This window comes from Saimiri boliviensis, chromosome 7, assembly GCF_048565385.1.
Source record: "Saimiri boliviensis isolate mSaiBol1 chromosome 7, mSaiBol1.pri, whole genome shotgun sequence".
Classification (NCBI taxonomy): Eukaryota; Metazoa; Chordata; class Mammalia; order Primates; family Cebidae; genus Saimiri; species Saimiri boliviensis.
Window position 1 is genome coordinate 31650056 of NC_133455.1, and position 27383 is coordinate 31677438.

At 37.7% G+C, this 27383-nt stretch overlaps 1 protein-coding gene across 2 annotated transcripts in view; it reads right to left on the reverse strand.

Annotated features, from left to right (window-relative positions):
* The window catches only part of UTP20 (UTP20 small subunit processome component), a 113451-nt gene that overhangs the window by 38266 nt on the left and 47802 nt on the right, over positions 1–27383 (reverse strand). Inside the window, exons 27-41 of one of the 2 annotated variants that reach the window (XM_074402345.1) lie at positions 26534–26742; positions 21660–21803; positions 20413–20492; positions 16618–16844; positions 15773–15917; positions 13507–13594; positions 11865–12008; positions 11615–11665; positions 11360–11512; positions 9669–9824; positions 8742–8882; positions 8151–8288; positions 2985–3124; positions 2648–2730; positions 363–649 (exon numbers count right to left, since the gene is read on the reverse strand). In XM_074402345.1, the coding sequence (XP_074258446.1) occupies positions 363–649; positions 2648–2730; positions 2985–3124; positions 8151–8288; positions 8742–8882; positions 9669–9824; positions 11360–11512; positions 11615–11665; positions 11865–12008; positions 13507–13594; positions 15773–15917; positions 16618–16844; positions 20413–20492; positions 21660–21803; positions 26534–26742 (2186 nt within the window). Of the gene's footprint in view, positions 1–362; positions 650–2647; positions 2731–2984; positions 3125–8150; positions 8289–8741; positions 8883–9668; positions 9825–11359; positions 11513–11614; positions 11666–11864; positions 12009–13506; positions 13595–15772; positions 15918–16617; positions 16845–20412; positions 20493–21659; positions 21804–26533; positions 26746–27383 lie in introns of both variants that reach the window. The other variant, XM_010340216.3, reaches the window with a different exon arrangement.

Sequence of the window (27383 nt, forward strand, 5' to 3'; positions counted from 1 at the left end):
TGTTAACTGGGACAAAGATGAATTTTGAGTAGTGCAGAACTGACCAAAAAGTAGAAAAGGGAAACATTCTAATTTTTAATAACCTTTTTTGGGGCATGAGAGTCTCCTAATAACTACTTTGGAGATAGAAAAGCATTTATCTACCATATCACAGTCATAAAGAGGGAGCGTTACTGCTTAGTTGCAGCAGGATAAGCCTGAAGTTGATGAGATAGGAGCAGAGAGGTGAATTATGAAGTGTTGAGATAAAAGGAAATCTAAAAGCTGAAATCAATCAATAATCACTAAGAGCCTCAGTCTGACAGCACCCCACCAACACCAGAATTCACACAGACCTGCTAGACCCCGAATAAGGTTATTACCGTAGATGCAAGGCATTTATGTAGCCTGGGTAGAATATCCCCAGTTACGGCTCCTTGGATATTTTTCATTGTTCTCTCTAATTCTTCCTTATTTTGAGGAAGGAAAGAGACAGGCTTTATGATACACTCGGATTCTTTGGTTGATGTCCCTCCAGACACAGCTGGATCAGGGGTTCCCGGTTGTTCGCTGTCTGACAAACTCTTGCATGTATTTTCCTTCTTCTCCTCATTCACATGCTCTAATTCCATGGCCTCAGGCTCTGGTAACTCAATTGCTTCAACTGCATCTATGTTTAATAAACAACAAAAGGCACCTTAAATCCAATAAGGAAACCACACATTTGTGGTAAACAGTTTTTCCCACTAACATCCGACTTCTGGTAAAAAAAATCTAATCAGCAACTGTGGGCAGGCAGGGTAAGTGCTGGGGAAAGAGCTGTAAATGAGAGGGCTATGGGTTTTGCTTTCTCACAGTTTACAGTTTAATGAGAGAGAGACAAATAAACTGCCAATTATAAAAGAACACAGAACAGCAAGTACAGGGTAATTGGGGAACACACTGGGAGGTGTGGTAAGAATGTCTTAACCAAATAAAGTAACTCCATTCATGAGCATGAAAATCCTAATGACAGCCAACTGCCCATAGAGTCTTTGTCAGTTTCTGGTATGCAACCACAATAATTTTACAAGTTAGTGGGGCTTCCCCTTTTCCAATTATCTGAAATAGGTGGTATAGGTTGAAACTATCTAGCCCTTGAATGTTTGGTAAAAGTCAGCTATAAAACAAACCGTGCCTGGTGTTTTCATCAGATGATTAACTGCAGATTCAACTTCTTTATTTTTCTTTCTCTCTTTTTTTTTTTTTTGAAACAAGAGTCTTGTTCTGTCACCCAGGCTGCAGTACAGTAGCGTGATCTCAGTTTACTGCAACCTCTGCCTCCTGAGTTCAAGCAATTCTCATGCCTCAGCCTCCTGAATAGCTGAGATTACAGGTGTGTGCCACATGCCCAGCTAATTTTTTGTATATTTAGTAAAGATGGGGTTTTGCTACATTGACCAGGCTGGTCTCGAACTCCCGGCCTCAAGTGCCTTGGCTTCCCAAAGTGCTGGGATTACAGGCATGAGCTACCATGCCCAGTCTAACTGTACATTCAATTCCTTTATGGTTAGAAATCTATCTGGATTTCCCATTTTCTTTTCAAGTTAGTTTTTGTATTATATTTTTCTAAGACTTTGTACATCTCAGCCAAGTATTCAAATTTATAAATACAAAGATATTCACTGAATTGTGACTCTCTTTAATTTCCAGTAATGTTTATTATGTCTTCTATTTTTACAGATCAATCAGGAATTTGCCAATTTATAATCTCTAAATAATTTATTTTTATTTTTAATTTTTTTTTAGACATAGGGTCTCGCTCTGTCACCCAAGCTAGAAGGTAGTGGTGCCATCATGATCATAGCTCACTGCAGCCAGCTCCTGGGCTCCACTGATCCTGCCTTAGCCTCCCAAGTAGCTGAGATTATAGTTGTGAGCCACGGTCCCTGGCTCAATTTATAATCTTTTCAAATACTTATTTTTAGCTTTGTTGATCTTTTCTATTGTATCTAGTTTGTTTTTCACCAATTGCCCCTCTAAATTTGTTTTGTTTTGTTTTTGAGACAGAGTTTTGTTCTTTGTTGCCCAGGCTTGGGCGCAATGGCACGATCTCAGCTAACTGCAATCTCCACATCACGGGTTCAAGCGATTCTCCTATCTCAGCTTCCCGAGTAGCTGGGATTATAGGCACCCACCACAACACTCGGCTAATTTTTGTATTTTTAGTAGACGCAGGGTTTCACCCTGTTGGCCAGGGTGGTCTCAAACTCCTGACCTCAGGTGATCTGCCTGCCTCAGCCCCCAAAGTGCTGGGATTACAGGCGTTAGCCACCGTGCCTGGCCTGCTGCTCTAATTTTTCATTACTTTTTTCTTACACTTTCTTTGCATTCATTGTGTAATGCTCTTCTCACATAAGAAGGTGATAAAATTGGATTTCTATATAAATAATCTACAGCTCACTTTTTTTTCACTAATACAATTTAGACTAGCCTTCTCTTTTGTTAAATAAGGTTTTCCAAGAATACTTAAACCATTTATTTTAGCCTCCCTCCTGACTCATTAACTGGCCATTGCTAGTAAGAGCAGACAAAAGGAGTAAGTTGAATTTTGCCATCTTTAATTCATTATCATAAACTATCCAAGAATAAGATGAAAATCTAGTTTAAGAAAGTTTAAGAAACTTACTTTCATCATTCTCAATTTTTCCCATTTGTTCTTCAAGAGTTTTGTGGTCAAAGTGGAATGCTTCTAACACTATTACTAGCAAACTGTTAAAAAAAAAAAAAGTACACAGAAATGTTCATCCGATTGTTAATATCACTGGACTACAGAAGGAGAGGGAGTTTAAACACTAATAAACATTAAAATTGTTTTTTTATTAGTATTTTTAATTTTGACCAGTATTATCGTAATCTTATTAATACAAGGTAAAAGTAAATTGAGATTACAGAAAGACTAATTCAGAAAATATTTTTAAAATTACATTTAAAAAACAAAACAAAAATAATAAATTTGACCACACCTGACACCCAGCTTTTGATTGATCTGTCCTGTTTGTAAGACATGAATAAAATGTTTCAAGTAATATATATATGCCGACCAAGAGAGATGTTTGCAAATGGCTCCAATAACCTCTGTGGCAGCAATGGTTATATTTTCATGCTGTAAAATAAACCAAGAGCATCAATGCAGAACAAGTATTTGCTAATAAAATGCAAGGCTAACTCAGTATATTGAAAAACTTAGTAGGTTCTTGGTAATTATAGAAGAGAAAGAATGCCCAAACTATACTCATTTTTCCCTCTAACCCTAAGAAAACATGCTATCAATTTAAAGGAATGACATCATCCTTTAAAGGCTATTAACATATTTTGGACTTTCCCACTCAAACCTCCCCAATGGGTTCAAGACTACGAAAACAAATGAAATAAATTCAATGTAGAAAAACTGGCAAATGACAAACACTATACATTGTGCTACTCAGCCCTCAAAAGTACACTGTGTGCGGTACGGGTTGAGGTGAGGGAGATCATCAGGAAAAATGGCTAATGTGTGCTGGGCTTAATACCTAGGTGACGGGTTGATAGGTGCAGTGAACCACCATGGCACATGTTTACCTATGTAACGAACTTGCACATCCTGCACATGTACCCTGCAACTTTGATCAAAAAACAAAAACAAAGTACACTGCCTCAGAGACATCTCTTTTAGGCCATGATGAAAAACATAGAGTGGATTTACCTATAAAGGTAAATTTAAGTTATAAAACTTAAATTAGAAAAGCAGGGAAAATATATGAAACAACAGTTTCCAAACTTTGGATATCAATCACTGCAGGACAATGATCTCTTAAAGAAATAAAGTGAGGCTTGTAATTACCCCAATTTACTGTATGGAGAGAACTGTTAGGTTGCAGCACAAGAAGAGAGGCCCAAAAAGAGCCCAGTGGTCTTCCTGAGTTAGGGAACAGGGTTGAGGCTATGGTAGCTACAGTCCACAAGATATAGCAGAGAGGAGAGGTGCACAGAGGGAAGCTGCAGAGAGTAAGCCCTTTGAGTTCAGCTTTTTAATGAGCTGTAAGTGGACATAAGGAAGACACAGGAAAGGGACGAAAGAAGGGAACAGGCTAAACAATCATCAAAGACCATATAAGGCTGAGAATAGTTCACAGTCCTATCAGCCAGAGTGAAATACCTCATGCTACACAGGGCATTTGGTATTCAGGTCCTTAGAACGGTAGTGTCTCAGTAGCAGGGCTGTATTAGTTCTAGACTAAAGGCTGCTCCTGCCTAAGAGAACTTGAAAGTAAGACTCCAAAAAATTAGATTATTCACAAGTAACCTAACTGCATCTGAGAATAATTCTCAGGAATACTTAAAGACATCCAAATGTACCCAACACCCAGTAGGATAAAATTAGTAATGTCTGGCACCTAATAAGAAATTACAGCCAGGCATGGTGGTGCTCACCTGTAGTCCCAGCTACTTGGGAGGCTAAAGCAGGAGGATCACTTGAGACCAGCCTGGGTCAACAAAGCAAGAACCCCATCTCTACAAAAAGTAAATAAAAAATTAGCCAGGTGTATACCTGGAGTCCCAGGTACTTGGGAGGCTGAGGTGACAGAATAGTTTGAGTTCAGGAGTTTGAAGCTGCAGTGAACTATGATCATACCACTGCACTCCAGCCTGGGAGACAGAGTGAGACACTCTGCAAGTTTTCTAGCAGCCTTGGCAATAATTATAAAATTCTCATTTGGATATAAGTGGTTAAAAATCAATATTTAGAAAAATAAAAGAAGAGGAAAGCATGAGCATGTTAAGGAGAGACATGAAAGATATTTTAAAAAGATGAAATTGAATTTCTAGAGATAAAAAAGATAATTCTGAGAGGGAAGATATACTGGCTGGGATTTACAGCAGATTAGACAATGCAGAAGAAAAGATTAGTGAACTTGAAGACAGAGCAGCAGAAAAATGAAACCCAGAAAAAAAAAAAAGATGACAAAAACAAAGCAAAGCAATACAAAAACCTCTTGAGTTATGGGATAACCTCCGAGTGACCTAATAATGTACACTGGAGTCTCCAAAGGCAAGAAGAGGACCCAAAAATATTTAAAGAGATAATATTTGAAAATGTCCAAGTTTGGCCGAGAACAGTGGCTCAACCCTATAATCCCAACACTTTGTGAGGCCACGTGGGGGGAGGGGGATCATTTGAGGTCAAGAGTTTGCGACCAGCCTGGAAAACAGAGAAACCATGTCTCTACCAAGAAATACAGAAAATTAGCCAGGAGTGGTGGTGTGTGCTTGTAGTCCCAGTTACTAGAGAGGCTGACGTAGGAAAATCACTTGAACTCAGAAGGCAGAGGTTGCAGTGAGCTGAGATTGTGCCAGTGCACTTCAGCCTGGGTGACCGAGTGAAATTGTCTCAAAAAAAAATTCAAGTTTGATGCAAACTACATATCTATATATTCAAGAAGGTCAAGGAACTCAAGCACAAGAACCATAAAGGAAATGACACTAAGCACTCATAAGCAAATGGCTTAAAACCAAAGGTAAAGAGATACATCTTTAAAAGCAATTAAGAAAAACCTCTATGAAAAAATCCACAGACATTGTTCTACAAGGGCCAGGCCAAACAACAACAGCAGTAAACAAAAAACAGAACGGAAACCATAACAAACAACCCCAAACACGTTACAATTACATTCGGGGGAATAAAGTTAAGAATAACTTCTCTTTGGAAACAATACAAACCAGAACACAACTAAGCACCATCTTTAACATATGGGAAGGAAAAAAAAAAAACAACTAATAAACCTGTCAATCTAGAATTCTATACCCAGTTATATTATCTTGCAAAGGCAAAGACAAGAAAAGACAAACAAAAGCTGCAAGAATGAATCACTAGCAGACCTGTACTACAAATTTAAAGGAAGTCCTCTTGCAAGATATAAAATGAGGGTCAGGCACAGTGGCTCATGCCTGTAATCTCAGTATTTTGGAGGCTGTGTGGGAGGGTTGTTTGAGGCCAGGTGTTCAAGTGTTCAAGACCAGCTTAAGCAACATAGGGAGACCCTGTTTCCAACACACACACACACACACACACACACACACACACATATCCCCCAAAACAAAACAACAAAAAGCCTCCTTTGTTTCCTGCCACAACAAATAGATAAGAAATTTTAAAAATATAACTAAAAGAAGAAAAATGATGATAGATGAATATCTGGATCTTCACAAAGAAATGAAGAACACCGGAAACTATAAATATGTAAGCTAATATAAAAGACCTTTTTTTTTTAATTTTAAAAGAGCTCCTTAAAAGATAATTGACTATTTAAAGCAAAAATGAGAACAAGGTACTGTGTGGTTTAAAATGAATGGAGAGGCAAAAACCTATGACAAAAATCCCTCAATAACTAATAAGCCAATGGAGATAAAATAAAATATCAAAAAAGTATAATTAATCCAACAGAAAAAAGAAAAAGAGAAAAAAAAAAAAAGAGAAAATAACAAGACTCAGATCTAAACACAACCTTAAGGGAGACATTGTCAGATTGGATAAAAAGCAAGACCCAGTTAAAAGGTACCAATAAGAACCCAACTTTAAAGGTAAAGTCACAATTAGGTTAAAAACATAAGGCTAGAAAAGGATATACAGAGGGACGTGGTGGCTCACGCCTGTAATCCCAGCGCTTTGGGAGGCCAAGGTGGGTGGATCACCTGAAGTCAGGAGTTTGAGACCAGCCTGGCCAACATGGCAAAACCCTGTCTCTACTAAAAAATATAAAAATTAGCTGGGCGTGGTAGTGGGCAACTGTAATCCCAACTACTCAGAAGGCTGAGGCAGGAGAATCACTTGAACCTGGGAGGTGGAGGTTACAGTGAGCTGAGATCATGCCCCTGCACTTCAGCCTGGGTGACGGAGACTCCATTTCAAAAACAAGAATATACCATGTGAACACAAACCAAAGCTGAGTATTTCTGTTTTTCCATCTATTTGCCATTCATATTTCAATGGTATCAAACAGTTGGGTTGTGCTTACTAGCTTTTTAAACTAGAATAAAAGGGAGCTATCTTTTAACTACTTAGATAGTTCTTTTAAACATTTTGAATATCCTGAAACAACAGAGGTAACCTATTATTGTATAAGGCTATGCAATCAACAGTATAAATTTAAGTCATCGATCCTGACATTACTGCAATTAGATTTGATTTTCTATGACCATTTAATAACATCTTTCATTAATCTTTTTTTTTTTTTCAGACAGTCTCTCTGTCACCCAGGCTGGAGTGCAGTGGCACAATCTCGGCTCACAGCAGCCTCTGCCTCCTGGTTTCAAGTGATCCTCCTGCCTCAGCCTCCAGTGTAGCTAGGATTACAGGGATGTGCCACCACACCTAGCTAATTTTTGTGGTTTTGGTACAGACGAGTTTTTGCCACATTGGCCAGGCTGGTCTCAAACTCCTGACCTCAAATGATCCACCTGCCTTGGCCTCCTAAAGTGCTGAGATTACAGATGTGAGCCATGCACTCGACCTATGAATCTTTTTAACCAATAATTACTTATCTAGTCTTTACTATGTGCCAGGCACCATTCTAGGCACTGTGTAATATAAAGGTTAAAACAGCCCTAAGTTTGAATGAATATTAGTTTTGACTCTGGGCATCTTTGAAAAAGTTATATAGCCTCACTTCTCAGATTACTCTCCTGTAAAATAGTACTTGAAGAATAGTCTCTGTCCTAGGCCATAGGGCTGACTTGTAAGAATGAAGCATTTGAAACAGTGCCTGGTAACTGGTATAGTGTTAATGATAACTACTGTTTTGTTTCATTTCTTGTAAGTCATTTGGGAAAATAATGATTGCTGACTAGGGGAGTTAACCAGATTTAAGTCCTTTGACATGAAAATAAAAGTATGCAATTTTAATAATGTGATAATTTCTAGGAGGAATAATATTTTGTGGTTGGCCTTTGTGAGCTAATAATAGTGAAAATATAAATAACAGCTACCATTTATACAGAATTCACTATGTGTCAGGCACAGTTCTTTAGAACTATTCTAAACCTCTATTTATACTGATGACATGAACATAAACACCACCAACTCCATCTACATTTTGGCAAAGTGTGTCATGGTATGGGAAGAGGGTCCTTGGTTTCTAGATCTAATGACCTACCTTGAGCATTTTCTCATCAAAAATTGGAGTCATGGCATAAGGCATGATGTAATTCTGAAGAGATTTAGAAGACAGAACAACTTTGCCTTCCATTAGTTGTTTTGCCAGTTTCTTTAAGGCTCTTGCTCTTCTGTGAATCTTTGAGTTAGATGAAATGTTAATTAGTTACTGAACAATCTCACCTACAACCCGCTCCATTTTAGTATCATATTCTCTTTTCATGAAAAGATTAAAGAGGTGAAACACAGTCCATGTGTTACATGAGTAAACACCTGTGCTTTGATTTGCTTTCACAGAGATATAATCCATAGCATTTGTTTAACAATGGGCCCAAAGCATTTATACTTCTTAGATTTGAAATGGCAGAGAAAAGCAACACTATTATTAACTGTGGTTTTTTGATACCACCAAAGAAATTAGAATCCAGGAAATGATCATCTTAATGCAAATCTCCATGATGATCATAAAGACCAAGGAAAGAGGAGCTTAAACCTTTTGGGTAAGTTAAAACATGTCTTTTCAAATGAGGCAGAACTGTTTGAAATATGTATGCTTATTTCATAGGTAGGAAAAAGCAGAACTGTCTTCTACCTGAATGTGCTTCATGTTCTCAAAGAAGTCCATTTCTGGGTCATGGTAATGAGTAAGCTGTACCAGGTCTTTGAATTCCAGTTGGTTTGGAAAGGTTTGAATTAAACAGGAAAGTATTGTGGTATAATCCTGTTGAATACTCTGTAAATATGAAGTAGAGAAAAAAACTATTTTAGGTTAAAAAGAATTTGCTTCTGAGATAATATGAGGAAACAGAAAAAGATATAAAATTTTTTAAAGTAAAATATTTTCACTGTAAAAAAAAAAAAAAAGAAAAATCAGAATTGCTTGAGCACAGGAGTTTAAGAACAGCCTGGACAACATGGTGAAATCCTGTTTCTCCAAAAAATACAAAAATCAGCCAGGTGTGGTAGTACACTCCACCTTGTCTCAAAACAAAAACAAAAACCAAAACCCGACAGCTATATAAAATCAAAAGTGACTGGTGGCCAGGTGTGGTGGTTCACACCTGTGATCCCAGCACTTTGGGAGGCCAAGGTAAGTGAATCACTTGAGGTCAGGAGTTTGAAACCAGCCTGGCCAACGTGGTGAAAACCCAACTCTACTAAAAGTATAAAAATTAGCTGGGTGTGATTGGTGCATGTTTGTAATCCCAACTACTCAGGAGGTTGAGGCAGGAGAATCACTTGAACCCGGGAGGTGGAGGTTGCAGTGACCCAAGATTGCACCACTGCAGTCCAGCCTGGGCGACAGAGTAAGACTACGTCTCAAAAAAAAAAAAAAAAAGTGACTGCTCTCCTTCCTAGTCCCACTAACCTGTTAAAAATCTGGTGACTATTCACTCAATCAAGTATTCTCATTAAATGCACTAAGCCTGACTACTTTTCTATATAACAGTAGCAAACATGGGGAAACAAAACAAAACACAGGCTCAGACAGTAATGCTTCAAAGACAAAGTTATATACCTCTGTCTGGCTCTTCAAACCTCTCCTCAATCTCTCCAGGAGTGAACGATGGATGATTTCTCTATAGTCTTTCTCTGTGACATTCAAGGCAGCTAGCTTTTTGATGATACTCATCAGGCACATGCTGGCATTATCACTTAGAGACATATCTCCTAACTGCAAATAAGGGGGAAAAAATTATTCCCTGTAATAACTACAATATGGAATATTATTTCCCAGTGTAAGCATCTATCAAATTTTGTCACTGCATTTGTAAAAATCCCTACTAAGCAAGTTCTCACAAATACTTCATACCTAAGGGAGAACAAAATGTAGGACTATGAGGAATATATTACTGTGAATAGCTGAAAAACCACACTTTCCAAGAAGTGTCATTTAATTACAGACAGCACCATGGAATGTCCTTGTTAATTAGTTTTACTTCCCAAAGCAGATAGCCTAAAAGGTTCACTAAAGCCAGTTTTCAATATTCAGTATCAGGTCATTACTGAAAATGGCAGAATTGGCTGGTATAATTTTGGTTAGTTACTCCAGAGTTTGTGTTTGAAGAATGTCAAAGTGAGTGCAGGGAAGGTATCCCTGACTCAGCCAGCTAGGCAGCGACTTAGAATTTTTTGTGCTGAATTTTGGCATAATTATGAAGAATGAGTATAAAATGGGAGAATTATTTTTTCACATATTACATAATCCTTAACATTAGATGAGTAACTATAAAATGCCACAAAGAGATCATTGATGCCACTACATGGTTAACAATAATCAAAGGTTTCATTTTCCACATTTTTGGATTTTAATTCAGTTCAGCAACATGGCACTTAACATAATCCAAATACTTTTTATTTCTCTTATAACTTCAATAAAAAAGGGAAAATTTCAATTAATATAGTTACATGTTTAAAAATGGACATAACTGACACACCACAAAATTCACCCTTTTAAAAAATATGCAATTTGGCCAGATGCAGTGGCTCATGCCTGTAATCCCAGCACTTTGGGAGGCTGAGATGGGCGATCACCTGAGGTCAGGAGTTGGAGAGTAGCCTAGCCATCACTGTGAAACCACATCTCTACTAAAATGCAAAAATTAGATGGATGAGGTGGCATGCCCCTGTAATCCCAGCTACTACTCGGGAGGCTGAGGTGGGAGAATTGCTTGAACTCTGGAGGAGGAGGCTGCAGTGAACTCAGATCGCATCACTGCACTCCAGCCTGGGTGACAGAGTAAGATCCTGTCTCAAAAAAAAAGAAAGAAAGAAAAAGTACAATTCAGTGGTTTTTAGTATATTCAGAAGGTTGTGAGGTTGTGTGATCATCACCACTAATTCCAAAACATTTTAATCACTCCAAAAAGAAACCCTATACTCACTGGGAATCACGCCCCATCCCTCCCATTCTGTAGCCCTTAGTGACCTAATTTACTTAATCTCTATGGATTTCCCCATTCTAATGCATAACCTTCTTGTTTGTTTGTTTTTTTTCAAAATGCTTTCATATTATTTTATTCACAATATTTGCCTTTCAAATCATAAGTTTTTTTGCCAGGCAAAAGATTCTTCATCTAAAAGAAATTTGATCCTAAGAACGCTTGTCCCCCATCAAAACACAAATTTAAAAATTAGGTCACTGTATTAGGCAGTTGTATTACCAAAACAATAAAAAATAATTTAGACATTTTTGCTGTAATAACCTACCTCTAGATTATAGAAACAGTTATGCATAACTGGAATTAGGTAGTTAATATCCACGGTTTGCATTTCTTTAATATAAGAGGCAATGGTCTGGAAAGTCTCAAAGCGAACATCAAAATTGATATCATCAAGATGTCTTTGATCAAAGGCGTTAAGCTATAAGAAATGCATTGAAATGATATAAATAAAGCCATATAAATCTTAAGTAAATAAAAATGATAATACTTTTGAAGCCAAAGAGAAACCCTTCTTTCTTACCTTGACAACATCAGTAATATATTTTAACCCATTCTCAAAATCAGAAAGAGTCTAAAAGGAAAGAAAACAGTGTATTTGTCAGTGAATAAAACCTTATCTTTTCTTCCTTCTTCCCCCTCAGCTCCCTGTCCCCACTCAAATTCATATAAAAACATTCTTTCTGGCATGAAGAAAGCCCTAATATGGTTTATAAGTCATACTTAAATTTTTTTTAAGAGGGTGAATTGGAGTAAAAATAAACAGTACAGACCTCAAAAACAGTACAAAGCAATTTTCTTGACAATTTGTTCTTAATAACTGAGAAGAGTTTTGCTATAGGCTTGAGGAAGCTTGTAGGGTCCACACAATGCTTTAGTAAGTTTTGTACTGTCACCAGAATATCAACCTCTGTATCCTTGAGAAGAAATATTCAGAGAAATCACATTTCAGTAAGTTATAAACTGGTCAACTTATACTTCAATATATTACAGCATAGAAAATAATTATGAATAAGATGTAAAAGTAGTAATTGGAAAAATTATTTGATCATCTTTTAAAAGTTTTTACCCTTTTAATATAAAACCCACAAGAATGTGCAAACCAGTTTCTTTATTTAATTCTAATAAGCAATATATGTAGTTTTGAAACATAATTTCTTCTACTGTCTAATCAAAAACAGTTAAAAGAAAATGAGCTTGCTGAAGTACTGTCGTCCCTCATTATGCAAGGGGGACTGGTTCCAGGACCCTCAAAAGATACCAAATTCCAAAGATGTTTAAGTCCCTTCTATAAAATGGCACAGTATTTGCATATCACCTCTACATACTCTTTTTATATTTTAAGTCACCTCTAGATTACTTATAATACCCAATACAATGTAAATGCTATATAAGTCATTGTTATACTGTATTTTAAAAATCTGTATTATTTTTATAATTATATTATTATTTCTCCAAATGTTTTCATCCATGGTTGGTTCAATCTACAGATGTGGAAATGTGAATACAGAGGGCCAACGGTATACATGTCTGATTGTTTACAGGTATGAGGTCTTCTAAATTGAACTATGCGGTGAGAAATGTTTAGTATCACTACTGAGGTCTGACAAATGAGCTTGAGCCACTGGAGGACTCTTAATCAAGATTGAACTAAAGTTTGAAAATCATATCAGAAACACTTAGTTGTTTCTGAATATTAAAAGTCTGATTTTTATTCCATGTTGCCACCGTGATCTATAATTAAGATTAATTATACAATGTGGCTGGGTACCGTGGCTCACGGCTGTAATCCCAGCACTTTGGGAGGCCAAGGTGGGTGGATCACCTGAGGTCAGGAGTTCATGACCAGTCTGGCCAACATGGTGAAATCCTGTTTGTACTTAAAATACAAATACAAAAAATTTTGCTGGGCGTGGTGGCAGGCGCTTGTAGTCCCAGCTACTCTGGAGGCTGAGCAGGAGAATCGCTTGAACTCAGGAGACAGAGGTTGCAGTGAGCAGAGATCGTGCAACTACACTCCAGCCTGGACAACAAGAGCAAAACTCTGCCTCAAAAAAAAAAAAAAAAAAAAAAGAAAGAAAGAAAGGAAAAGATTATACAATGCACTTTTGGGGTTATAGGTTTGTTAGGGAAACAAAAATGCCTGAAATGAATCAGAGGCTAAACAAGGGAAATAAAGGGGCTAATACTTCGTTGTTGCAGATGACGATGTCTCTGCTTTCTTGCCTGCCCCCATTCCTATGTCTGTCCCAATCTTTTCCCTCTAATTCTAATGTTTTCATTTCTATGTAAAATCTTTTAATTACCTTGGGACAAATGCATCTCAAAATCTAGCCAGTAAAATTGCGGCTCACAAGTAAACCTAGTGATAAAGTGTCATTCTAAAGACAAAGTAAATGTCCTATGAGTTTGTACCTCAGCAATATTGCCACGGTGGAGGAACGGAAGGAGAAGTGTAATGAGCACTGAACTTTGTTCTTTGTCTTTCATAAACTTGCTGATTCTAAAGAAGGAAAAAATGGATACGTAAGGAATATATACAAGAGCATTTCTCCAGGAAGTTAAACTTTTTGCAGAAAAACATCGGTGACTAAAGACACAGTTTTAGCATTCCAACACACAGCTAGCTTTTAAGCATGTGTGCACATTTAAAAGTTTACTTTAGTTATTTAGCTGTGCCCATTCTTACTCCCCTCCAAAATCAAGCTCATGGCTACTATTCTATTTCTTTTGCAGTACCTGATTGTGTGGGTTAGAGTGATCTCCAATGCTATAATCTGGCAATCAGTAATTTTTTTATTTTGCAAAGAAACAACATTTTTAGGGTTGGGCGCGGTGGCTCATGCCTATAATCCCAGCACTTTGGAAGGCCGAGGTGGGTGGATCACGAGGTCAAGAAATCGAGACCATCCTGGTCAACACGGTGAAACCCCGTCTCTACTAAAAATACAAAAAGTAGCTGGGCATGGTGGCGCGTGCCTGTAGTCCCAACTACTCGGGAGGCTGAGGCAGAAGAATTGCTTGAACCCAGGAGGCAGAGGTTGCAGTGAGCTGAGACTGTGCCATTGCACTCCAGCCTGGGTAACAAGAGTGGAACTCTGTCTCAAAAAAACCGGGCCCAGTGGCTCACGGATTACAGGCATGAGCCACCGTGCCCAGCCAATAACTTTCTTCTTATTAAAAACAGCTATGTTACTAGCTAAATTAAGAGTTATGTACAGTATTTCAATTTAACAACCACAACAGCCCTGTAATATAGAAATCATCAGCCTCATTTTGCCCTGAGAAAAACTGAGGCCCAGAGAAATTGACGTCTCGCACCTAGAAGAAGTACAGCAGGTCTTTAAAACTCTGGTCTTTCTGGTACCTAATCTCCTCTCATCATCTTTCCCTTACCACATAGCCTGGGATGAAATTTAATGAGTGTATTTAGTATGATTTCCCATTATGCATAACTTAGAAATCCAATAGTATTAAAAAATCATTGCAGGCTGGGTGTGGTGGCTCACACCTGTAATCCCAGCACTTTGGGAGGCCAAGGTGGGCAGATCACGAGGTCTGGAGTTTGAGACCACGCTGGCCAACATGGTGAAACCCAGTTTCCACTAAAAAGACAAAAATACTAGCTGGGTGTGGTGACGGGCACCTGTAGTCCCAGCTACTCGGGAGGCTGAGGCAGGAAAATCATTTGAATCCAGGAGGTGGAGGTTGCAGTGAGCCAAGATGGCACTCCAGCCTGGTTACAGTGCGAGACTCCATCCAAAAAAAAAAAAAAAGGCATTGAAAAGAAGTTTCTAGAAGATGCTTACATATCATGTTTTGTTGATTTTGTTGTAAGTAACAGAAAATACATTTTCAACAACTAAGCCTTATAATGGTCAATTTAAAATTTAAGACAGAATTGTTTCTTGCGCTCAGGTTTACTAAACTTTCCCTTTACAAAAATCACAGTTATACACTCCTAGGTCTACTGTCAGACTCCTTAAAAACCCTTGTGAGATCTTGACTCAAAAAACAGAACAATCTGCTCTTTTAAGTTAATTATTTTTATCATTATACTTAGGAGTAAAAATCTGTAATTCCACAAAACTCAAAATACACAAAGGCTAAACAAATCTATTCGTCTACTTTAGGATTTTGAAAAATCTGTTCCCTTTAATTGTATTAAATAAAGGCAGATGTCATAAACAGTTTCTAGTAATATTCCAGCAGAGAAAGGAAATTCAGCATTAAAAGTAAAGGGATTTAAAAAATACTAAAAGATGTCTTAGCTTCTTATTACCAGATTTAAACATTTGAAAAACAAAGTAACAATTTTTCTTTTTTTTGAGACAGAGTCTCACTCTGGCACCCTGGCTGGAGTGCAGTGGTGTGATCTCGGCTCACTGCAACCTTCACCCAGGTTCAAGTGATTCTCCTTCCTCGGCTTCCTAAGTAGCTGGGATTACAGACATGCACCACCATGCCCGGCTAATTTTTGTATTTTTAGTAGAGACGGGGTTTCGTCATTTTGGCCAGGCTAGTCTCGAACTCCTGACCTCAGGTGATCCGCTCACCTCAGCCTCCCAAAGTGCTGGGATTATAGGCGTGAGCCACCGTGCCCAGTCAAGATAATAATGTTTTTAAAAAGTTAAAACCAAGGATGGTAATGTTGTCTTTTAAGTATCAATGTATCACTTACTTTGAAAGAATGCCAAGCTCTTTACTGACTTGTGCTCTGTTCTTTTTCTTTTTCACCTTTTCTGCGCTTATTGTGGTTTTGCTGAGATACTGAAGAATTGCAGGTACATGAGGTAGAATTAATCTTCCTCCCATTGTGATAGACTCTGAAATAGATAGTGATTAATGTTTTGATTTTAAACTCTCTTAAGGCATAAAGGTATTGTACAATACCTTCATGATGATAGACAAGAAAAGCACTCAACCATTACAAACATTTAGTTAAATGTTTATTCCAAATAAATAACTTTCTTCTTATTTTATTATATATTATTATATATATATATTTTTATAGAGATGGGGTTGCACCATGTTGGTCAGGCTGATCTTGAACTCCTGACCTCAGGTAATCCACCTGTCTTGGCCTCCCAAAGTGCTGGGATTACAGGCATGAGCCACTGCCCCCGGCCAATAAATTTCTTCTTATTAAAAATAGCTATGTTACTAGCTAAATAAAGAACTTATTTAAGAGATCCCTGAGGCTTTATTTAAACCATTTTTCTTTTTTTTAGTAATAGTAAGGGAATTACTTGGGATTATATGGTAAGAAGAATGCAGAGACATGACAGTAGAAATCATTTTCATAATTTCCTGGAGGATAGTTGAGACTTCATGGAGAATAAATAATTTATTGTTATAACTGCAAAGAAAACTCAGTTTACATAAATTAGCATTAGCTCTCAGAGAAAAGAAACTTATGAGCATAAGCTCTCAAGTGAGTCAAATTGTACTGATTATTCTTCTCTCCTGAGGAAACAATTGCTACATCAGAAGTCTAAGAATTATCTGCTTTGTCAGCATACATACCACCTATGTTTTCTGCTATGCCAGGGTATACGCATCCAGTTACCAGCAAGTTCGAAACTGTTTCTGTGGGCTCAAAATCTAGAAGGTTAAGAAGGTCATCAAGTATATCCATCACAATACTGGCTGTGGCATCAGAGAGATTCTTTGCTGAGAGAATTGCAAAAACATTAGTCAGGATATCACACTCCGGGTGCCCAGGTTTCTGTTTAGCCAGCAAAGGGAAATATCTGGAAGAAAAAACATTGTAGTAATCATCTTATTTTCAATGTGCTCACTTCTAAAAAGATGTCCATATGAATTTTCACACTGTTTAACAAACATATATGCATATGTGTGTGTGTATCAACATTAAGAAGATTATTCAAAAGAGGTATTATTTTATAATCTAAAATTTGATGGATAATAATTTTAAGAATGACGTTACAAACATATTACTTAGGCACTTTATATATATATTTCTTATTTAATTCTCACAACATCTCTATGTGGTAGTGTCATTATCCCCACATTACATATGAAAAAACAGATTTGTCCAAAACCATTGAGCTTATAAGTAATAGAGCTGAGATTTGAATCACAATCTAACTCTAATGTCTAAGCTCTTTCTAAAAGAGACTTATTGAAAACAGATTATTTTTCAATTACAAACTTTCTAGAAGATGAATGTTTATACAGTCACATAAACCCCTACATTCTAGAATGTCGGAGTTAGGTGTACAGACCAAACAAGAGTTTGTTGATTAGGATGTGCAACATTCAACGATGGGAGAGGGGGACGAATCCATCCTCAGTAATGACAGACTCACACAAAAGTTATAAATATCCCTCCTCGTGGAAATGCACTGACAAGGGCAGAGAGACAAAGGCTTTCCAGCCAAGGGTAAACCAGCAGTTGATTCAGTCAGAAATGCAATCCTAACAATTAGTAAGAAGGTCAAACAGAAACAATTCAGATAGTTTGGTTTTATCAATTCATCATCACTGGAAAAAAAAAAAAAAGAGCTTGAGAACTTTAACATACTTAGCATTGACAAACTGACAGAAAAGTTCTGTGAGGTTCAATTCATGTATCTTTTTGTCCAACACATATTGTGCATAGTACGGGCAGGCTCTAAACAAGACATTTTATATTATCATCTCTATTACCAGTGAAGTAGGTCTGTTATTATATCCATTTTACAGGTGGTAAAACTGAGGCTCAGAGGCCAACCTGACCAAAAGAACACAACGTGGTGCTAGGATTTGAAGCTAGGTTAGTGTGGCTTCTGAGACTGTGCTCTTAACCACTGCGTTGTTTTGTTGTCTTAAACTTTTTCTAGCAGAAAAGGGAAGAGAACTGCTTTCAACTGCAAGTAAAGTCCTGGCAAGTACCCAATCAAATACTACGTAACTTCCCAGTGACCAAACTGTTTTCCCTTGACCAACATAACTTGCTGCCACAGTACAATGGGCATGCTACATGCTAACATGTATGGCTCAATCAGCAATTCAAATCACTCAGACAACATGCAATGACTATCAACCACACATGGATTAAGACGTATAACCCTCTGTGGAGTGATAAATGAGAAATGGTCTTTGCCCTGAAAAAGCTGTAGATAATAGGTTATGAAGATAGATGAATAAAACAAAGGCAGCATGTGATGACAGGACCTCACAGAGCTGGAAAGAGCATGAAGGAAGAAGAGACTATGCTATGCTGGGGCTGTGGTAACTAAATCCACAGCAGCTGAGAGGGGCCTCGGAAGTCCCAGCTTACACCAGCTGTTTTGACTTATTTATTACATCTCTTTTCACCCTCAGGAGTTTTTCAATTTGGACAAAAAAGTATATGCTCTTCCTAGTTAGTAAGTTTTTGTTGTCCCGAGTTCACCTAATTTCTGAGACAATTTAAACTTACTTATAAGCTAGTAAAATGCTAGACTTCTCTTTAGATGAAAAATCTGTTTTAATTTCTGATTGACATTATGTAAACTGCAACTACACTGCAAAATCTAACTATATTTTTTATTAAGAAGTAACATTCCCATCAAAAAGATTCTGAAATATTCATTCATTAATTCTTCCACACACAACTTCATATTGCATATCTATTGCTATGTGGATTCCAAGGGAAGTCAACCCTTCCAGAGATTTCCTTCAGGTAAATGTTAAGTATAAAAGGGAAAAAGAGGTTCTGCTGCCGAACTCTTCCATTGCTATGCTTCTATTTCCCCAACCAAATAATGAGAAATTGCAGAAGAGAATAAAGTGGCATCCAACATGTGGCTCAATACCTTGAATAAAGACCCAACTAATATAAAAATGAGTCTCTAAAGTCTTCTTGGATGAAAGTCCTTCATGGCTTATTTGCATAGAAATGACAAAAACTATACAACATTTCTCAAGTATGCCTACAACGTGTTGCTTACAAATGTCTAATGATAAAGACATAAAATTGCTGTGTCAAATTGGGGAATAAATGTAGAGATTTATTATTAGTAAAATAAAGAAGTTTTTCTGAGGAAGACAGTGTCAAGGTTTTTCGTTTGTTTTGGAGGACTAATAACATGAAGAAATGTCCATGACGTAATGATTTATGAAAAAAAAAAAAACAAAATCAAAAGCCAGTTACAGAGTATGATTCTAGTTTTGTAAAAATGAAGACTAGGGTATTAACATCACTGAATCAATAACAAAACCTTCTCTGGCCATGAGAGCTGAATATACATTTAAGTGGCGTTTCACAAAAAAGACAATGGGCTAGAAAATTGAGAAAGCTTCTGAGATTTTCCTCATTTTCAGAGGGAACTGGGAAAAAGACATAGAATGCCAATTACAAGCCTATGTTTATTTTCAAGCAAACATGCAGAAAATGTTAATATTTATGTGATGATATAACTAGCTGGTGTGTTTCACATTCTGTTTCTCCCTTTGCCAGGCCAAATCAAACTGCTGACATAATTATTACATACATTGTAAGAACATCTCTATCAATTCTAATACTTTTAATTTTCAAGTTTCAATCAAACTGTAAAAATAAAAAAAAATGTATTGGGTTGAGCTGTAATACATACTCTAAAATTTTCATTACTTTGTTAAGATGTTATTTTACCTATTTTTTTCTTTTAAATTATTATAAAAAATTCAAATAGTCCAAAGGATCTATTATAAAAAGTCTCCTCTCCCTGCTCTGGTCCACCCAAACCTCCACATGCTATGGTCACGTCATTAGCAGTTTTCATGTTTCCTTCCAGACAGCTTGTATTTAATTTCATATTAATACACACAGACACACTCCTGGATCATGCTATACATACTGTCAAGCAAGTTATCTTTTTTTTGAGACAGGGTCTCACTTTCACCCAGGCTAGAATGCAGTGGCATGGTCATGGCTCCTTGTAGACACGACTTTGTGGGCTCAAGCAATCCTCCCACTTCAGCCTCCAAGTAGCTGGCACTACAGGCGTGCACCACATGCCCAGCTGATTTTTTTGACTTTCAGTAGAGACAAGTTCTCATATGTTGCCCAGACTGGTCTCGTACTCCTAAGGTCAAGCAACCCTGCCTCTGCCCCAAAAAGTGCTGGTATTACAGGAATGAACCACCATGAGTGGCCGTATTTTTCTTTAAACTATGTATTTTGAGATCTTTCCTTGCTTTTACTCAGCTGCCCCATTCTCTTTAACTATACCTAAAGTAGTTGACTGTACGGAAAGATTATAAATTATATTATTACAGTCCCTGGACTGCTTTAACCAGATTCATCTAAAAAAACACTGCCCTTTTTAAAGAAGGAAAAAAGAAAGATTATACCTTGCATTTCTGCTCCAGACACTAATCAGTTTCAGCAGAGGAGTGGGAGAATACTGACTCTCAGATCCAAGCCTGCTGATCTAGGAGACAAGGTAAAAAACAGAACACCAAATACACGTACCGAACTATAGAAAAACCACAAATAACTAACAGGCAAAGAAATCACAGCAGAGGATGAAAACGGCAAGGGACAGAGATTAATATCCAAATGACAGAATAAGAAAAAGTATAAAGCAATGCAAAAGAACATCTACATAGGAAAAATGGCAAAGGTGATGCATGGAAGTCCTAGACACTTGAAAGGAACTGGTATTTTAGGTTTCAGAGTGTCAGAAATGACTGAGACCTCAAGCACCCAGAAACATTTCTTTTTTTTTTTTTCCGTAAAGATGGGGTTTCACCATGATGGCCAGGCTGGTCTTGAACTCCTGACCTGAGGTGATCCACCCACCTCGGCCTCCCAAAGTGCTAGGATTACAGGCGTGAGCCACCGTGCCCAGCCAAAACATTTCTTAAAGTCAAATTTCTTCCACAGTCTATACCTACACCAGTTATCATCTCCAAGGGATTACAACCAGAGAAATCAAAAAAGGAAGTATGCAATAAAAAACACCTGCATATTTTCCCTCATGCTTGTCAAAAGCCAGAGGCAAGGCTATGTGAGGTGCTATAAAAGTCATGTTACAGGCTGGGTGCCGTTGCTCACGCCTGTAATCCTAGCACTTTTGGAGGCCAAGGTGAGTAGATCACCTGAGGTCAGGAGTTCAAGACCAGCCCGGCCAACATAGCAAAATTCCATCTCTACTAAAAATACAAAAATTAGCTGGGTATGGTGGTGCATGCCTGTAATCCCAGTTACTTAGGAGGCTGAGGCAGGGGAATCCCTTGAACCTGGGGGTGGAGGTTGCAGTGAGCCAAGATTGCGCCACTCCACTCCCACCTAAGCGACAAATCGAGACTCTGTCTCAAAAAAGAAAAAAAGGTTATGTTACGGTTGCTTAAGAGACACATTCATATTCAATTGAATCTTAAGTGTAAATGCCATGGTATAGCAGAAACTAACTCTTGAGTTTTAGATGGGAGTGAAGGCAAAGAAGTGTTCTAAAAACTTCCAGAAAGAAGGGCTCAATGTAAAAGAAACTGGGGCTTAGGGTACGCATTCATGTCTGGGTGGTAGCTATGTTGGTGAGTTAGTAATAAAGAAAAAAGCACAAGGTACATAGGCAGATGCAGAAATCGAGATTTACCTGGGGCCAAACTGCACCATGAAACACAGCATCAATTTCTTCTGTTCTAAACTGATATGATTCCCAATCCAAAAAGATATCAGTTACCATTTTGATTCCAAGACGTCTTAAATTTTTCAATGGATTAATAAATCTCAGCTGTATCTGTAAAACAAAGATCTTCTATTAAAAAACTACATATATATCATTTTTATCCTTGATTCCTCAGAGAGGCATTCTTGCTCAGTGGCTAAAAATCAAACTGGAAATCCTGTTACTAAATCTGTTGACTTGATTCGCATGGAATACCAACCACGCCAACTGTCTTACCTTTCTCATTGAACAAGAAAAGAAAGCAGAGTCTTAAAACAATATCACACCTTGTAGTCACATTAGTTATCCTTAAGAAAAAACACTATTAGAACTGGAATAGTTGTTTTGCATTCTACATTGTTTTACTTTCTTATTTAAGTAAAGTCCTGATTTCTTCCCACAAACAGAACATTCTAAACAAAGCAGAACTTTGTTTTTCTTTTTGAGATGGAGTCTAGCTCTGTTGCCAGGCTGGAGTGCAGTGGCATGATCTCCGCTCGCTGCAACCTCCACCTCCCAGGTTCAAGCGATTCTCCTGCCTTAGTCTCCCGAGTAGCTGGGATTACAGGCACACACCACCAAGTCCAGCTAATTTTTGTATTTTAGTAGAGAGGGGGTTTCATCATATTGCCCAGGATGGTCTTGATCTCCTGATCTTGTAATCAGCCCTCCTCGGCCTCCCAAAGTGCTGGGATTACAGGCATGAGCCACCGCACCCAGATGACTTTTTTTCTCCCCCCATCATAATAGCTTATATTAGGAGAAAAAAATTAAATCTTCATTTCAAATAAAAGCCATTTTTCTATTTATTTTCATACTTACTATTTTACTTTTTTTAAGACTAGAAGTTATAAATTATTCTTGTTAAAATTAGCCTACGGGACTAGTTAAGAAATTTATGATCTTTCCATACAGTGAAATACTTTTTGTACAGCAAGAGGATGAGGTGACTGAATCAAGGGATAGAAGGATCTCAACATACATAGTTGAAGGGAAAATGTAATTTAGAAAGAAATAGGATTTGTCTATTTAGAGGTACAGAGGCTGGAATGAGTGTGAAATAAAAGCAAATCTTTAAAATAACAAATATTGCTACTTCCACTGGTATCTCCTTCCCTGGGAGTTATAAAATCACAAATGTGTTAGACAATTTGTTCAGGCTCAGAGTAGAACAATTTATTGAGTCCCTACTAATGGCTTTAGTGGCATGCCAGCCACGGTCCTGACCCCAATTTGACTGAAAATTTTATTAAAGGCAAATTTGATATTTCCATAGGAGAAATTACTACAAATTTCAGAAGGATAGAGCTTCATGAAATAGGCAGATTTCTACTGGGTACTAAAGAATGAAGAGCTTTAGGCTAAGCAGGGGAGAGACAAGGACCTCAGAAGGATTTTTCCCTAGCACAGAATGTTAAATAAAATAAAATAAAATAAATGAGAGAAGATTCAACTCCTAATTGTTTTCTCACTTGATTAGTAGTAAATGGTGGGCTCTAGACATACAAGTGATAATTTATTTTTATATATCATCTTAATTACCTACATCAAAACCTAAAAGCCACTTTGCAATTTATAAATACAATACAAATGCTCCCATACAGTGAATATCAAGTCTTATGGCCAAGATAACATGGAGAAAAATAATAGGAAAACTACTTATCATAGCTAATTATCTCATTATACCAGTTAAAGGAAATGACAGGTAAGCAAGCACAAGGTGTGATGTAGTTACAAGTTATTCCGCTCTGCTTCAATTCTACTAGCAATATTTTCATCAGCTGCATCAAGTTTGGTGAAAGATAAAAAATTAACTCTGATATTTGAAAAAACATGGTATCTGGAGCAAATATGAAACTCATAATTGCAAACATGATGTCAAACAGACACTCCCCACCCATCTCCACCCCTCCCATTGGGTAGAATCTGTATATTCTACTCATTTCTGTAACTAAAGTGCCAGCTGCCCAATTTACTCAATAACAGTTGAATAAACTAGAGGAAAAACCTTGAAAACAGCAATCGTAGACTTTAATTCGTAGCGCAACAGTCATTATGATTGAGTTTGTGTATTTTTATAAGTTACACTGTTGTTTAAATGTACAAAAACTCCCCAAACCAACAATTTTCAAGTATTTTAAAATGCCAGTCAATGCCCTGAAGACACAGAAAAGTAAATATATAACTGGGCTCAGGCACATAATTGTAGAACTTTAACTTACTTAAGCAAAGCTACTGTGCAATAATTCACTTTAAGGAATTCTTTGGATGGGTTCAAGAATTTCAAAAGAAAATATGAGAAAGTTAGTATCTGTCAACAAGCTTAACATCTCATTAACGAATGAACTGTGAAATTACATAAACAATCCTCTGAGTTACTAATTATTGACTTGGGAGTGAGGCTGCATTGCTCAGTAACTTCTAGGTCAACCAAAAATGTGAAGGAACTACACAGGCTTTATAAGACCACAAACCTTTCACAATTTAATATATCCATATACAGATAAAGTCACTATCACTTGCTACAGGGCATAAACAGATTCTCAACGAATTCCTCCCATGGCCCTTATTACACTCTCATATAACAGAGTAAAAACTTTCTAAGACTTTTCTGCTTCCATTCTTGACCTCCCACAGCCTCTTTTCCACAAAGCAACCAAAGCTGTATTTTTAAAACACTACCTTATCGCTCACCTGCTTCGAGCCTTTCAGCAGTTTCCAATATCCTCAGAAGTAAATTCACCCTCTTGTCACAGCCTACAAGGTCCTACAGAGCCTGTACAACCTACCTCTTCATCCTCACCTTAGGTGACTCTTACAACATGCCAAGACCACACCCACCCAGGGATCAAGATCCTCTGTACATCCACACATTTATTCATAACAGAGGTCCTAAGTCAACACGCTTGTCCATAATTAACATGGTTAAAAGAGCAGTTTTACCAATGACAAGAACCTTAGGCTTTGGGCCCACAGTTAACATTATTACTGGGTAATTCCCCTTGATCTCCCCCTGAGAGGACCATCCAGCACAAAATTTACATGAGTAAACAGAGTAGAGACAAAGGGATGTGAGGTAAACAGATTTAAACTGGGAAAGCCTTTATAGTCTCTATCTTTTCCTAACATAGTGGATCAGCTGCCTTCCGCCTGTCCCAGTAAAACCTTTCAGCCTTCCAAAAGGTTAGAGACTAATCTATAACTTTCCCTAATATTTTGCTAGCTGTCCCAAGTGAATCTCAACAACAGCCACACAGAGAATGAGCCTCAGGGACCTGCAGAAGGGTCTCCTCATTATATTTTCCTCTCAGAATGTACTTCCCTCTGATATTATTCTAATTATGTGTATATTTATTTATACTTTTTCTCCTCATATACTGAATCTTCACATGTCTCACTCCCCGCTTGGCACAATGTCTGGTACGCAGTAGGTGCTCAATAGGTACTTAATGAACAAATAAATAAACATAAATGTCTGTGTGCTTTGTTGACTGTTCCCAGTGCTTAGTACAATGCCTGACACATAGTAGAGGCTCAATTAACATTTGTTGAAGGAATGAATGAAAAAAATGAGAAAAACAAAATGGTCCCTACCAAAATGGAAGAAACGTTCCAAATCTCTGCATCTTGGTTATCAGAGAATATTATTTCATTCCTAAAGCAGATTCACATCCATGCATAGCCCAAACCAGCAGCCTAAACTTTTGACAGTCAGTTTTCAGTTATGATGATTGTATTTGAGAGGTAGTTCACTGGGCATATCTAGAAATCAAATTATATAAATTTTGGCCAAATTAAAACTGTGCCTATTTGGAATTAAGTGAGAGTCAACAGCAGAAATCTGAGTCTGGAGCTCTACTTCGAGTTGCATTTTTCTCCCAAAAGCCTTCAGTCTGTAAGACATTATGAACTATTTCCCTAAACGCCAAAGAGTACACTCATGTCCACAGATCTATTTCAACAAAACATAAATAGTTTTGAATATAATTAGAAAACACTTCCCGAGTGCCCCATCTTGTTACTTAGATTTACTCAAAACACTGCTCTTATTGTAGGTAATCATTTACTTTTTAAAGACTTCCAGGAAACTCTCAACATAACAGGGTTGATGGTAACAGTGGTCTCTTCATTCCCCAGCCATTATGGAAGATATCTTATACTTCTAGGCTTTTGGAATTAAAATCTAAGAAATATCAGCTCAAGCACTTGACTTGGGATTCCTGAGAAACACAGAGAACTAACCCAATCACTTTTTAAAATATATACTTGACCAGGCACGGTGGCTCATGCCTGTAATCCCAACACTTTGGGAGGCCAAGCAGGGTGGATCACCTGAGGTCAGCAGTTTGAGACCAGCCTGGCCAACATGGAGAAACCTGTGTCTACTAAAATTACAATTAGCTGGACGTAGTGGCGGGCGCCTGTAATCTCAGGTACTTGGGAAGCTGAGGCAGGAGAATCACTTGACCCAGGAGGTGGAGGCTGCAGTGAGCCAAGATCATGCCACTGCACTCCAGTCCAGTCCACTGCACTTCAGCCAAGCGACAGAGTGAGATTCTGTCTCAAAAACAACAACAACAACAAAACACTTGATACAATTTGCATTTTCTAGTCATAAGTAAATATTTATAACAGCAAAGAGTCCCATTATGTGGAAGACTATTTTTAAAAGATACTTTCAAAAGGGTTGCATAAGGATTTAGGGTGGAAGAGTGTTAGTAAATCAGGCCCAACCCAAATGCCCAGGTAAAACACAGACATCCATCAGCCCAAGAAGAAAGCATCTATAATGAATTTCCCACCTTCTCTCGTTGGTCAAGAATGTGTGATACAGTTGCTGTCATACAGAGAAGTATCTGCAAAATCTTCGGCAAGTATGCGCTGATCAGATGACTAATGTTTTTCAATACTATTTCAAGGCTGTTTAAGATACCGTGCTGACGACCTAAAGGAAGAACTTTAGACAAATCCAAGTCTTCTACTGCTTGAATGACTGCAGAATGGCACTCTCCTACTGAAACACAGAGGACGAGAGGTCATGAAAGGTAAAATATTAGTTTGTTACTATTTATAATTGTAGTGTTATTTCCATTTCCCTCACGAACACAGTATTTTCTACTGTTTTCTTATATATTAACTCTTTTTGATTCTTATCAAATATTCCATGAGATAGATAAGGAAAGTTTAACTGCTCCCATTTTAGAGATGAAGAAACTAAGGAATAAGAGGGTAGGAAATCTGTGACAGAACTAAGCCTCTAAGCCTAATTCTCATCCAATTTCTTTACACTATCCCTCAAAACCTGAGTTACGAATAGTCTCTTATTCCATTTAGTAACTTTCTTTTTTTTTTGAGATGGAGTCTCACTCTGTTGCCCAGGCTGGAGTGTAATGGTGTGATCTTGGCTCACTGCAACCTCCACCTCCCAGGTTCAAGCAATTCTCTTGCCTCAGCCTCCCAAGCAGCTGGGATTATAGGTGCCCACCACCACACCCAGCTGATTTTTATATTTTTAGTGGAGACGAAGTTTCACCATACTGGTCTCAAACTCCTGATCTCAGGTGATCCACCCTCCTTGGCCTCCCAAAATGTTGCGATTACAGGTATGAGCCACTGAGCCTGGCCCTCCATCTGATAACTTTGTATACATTT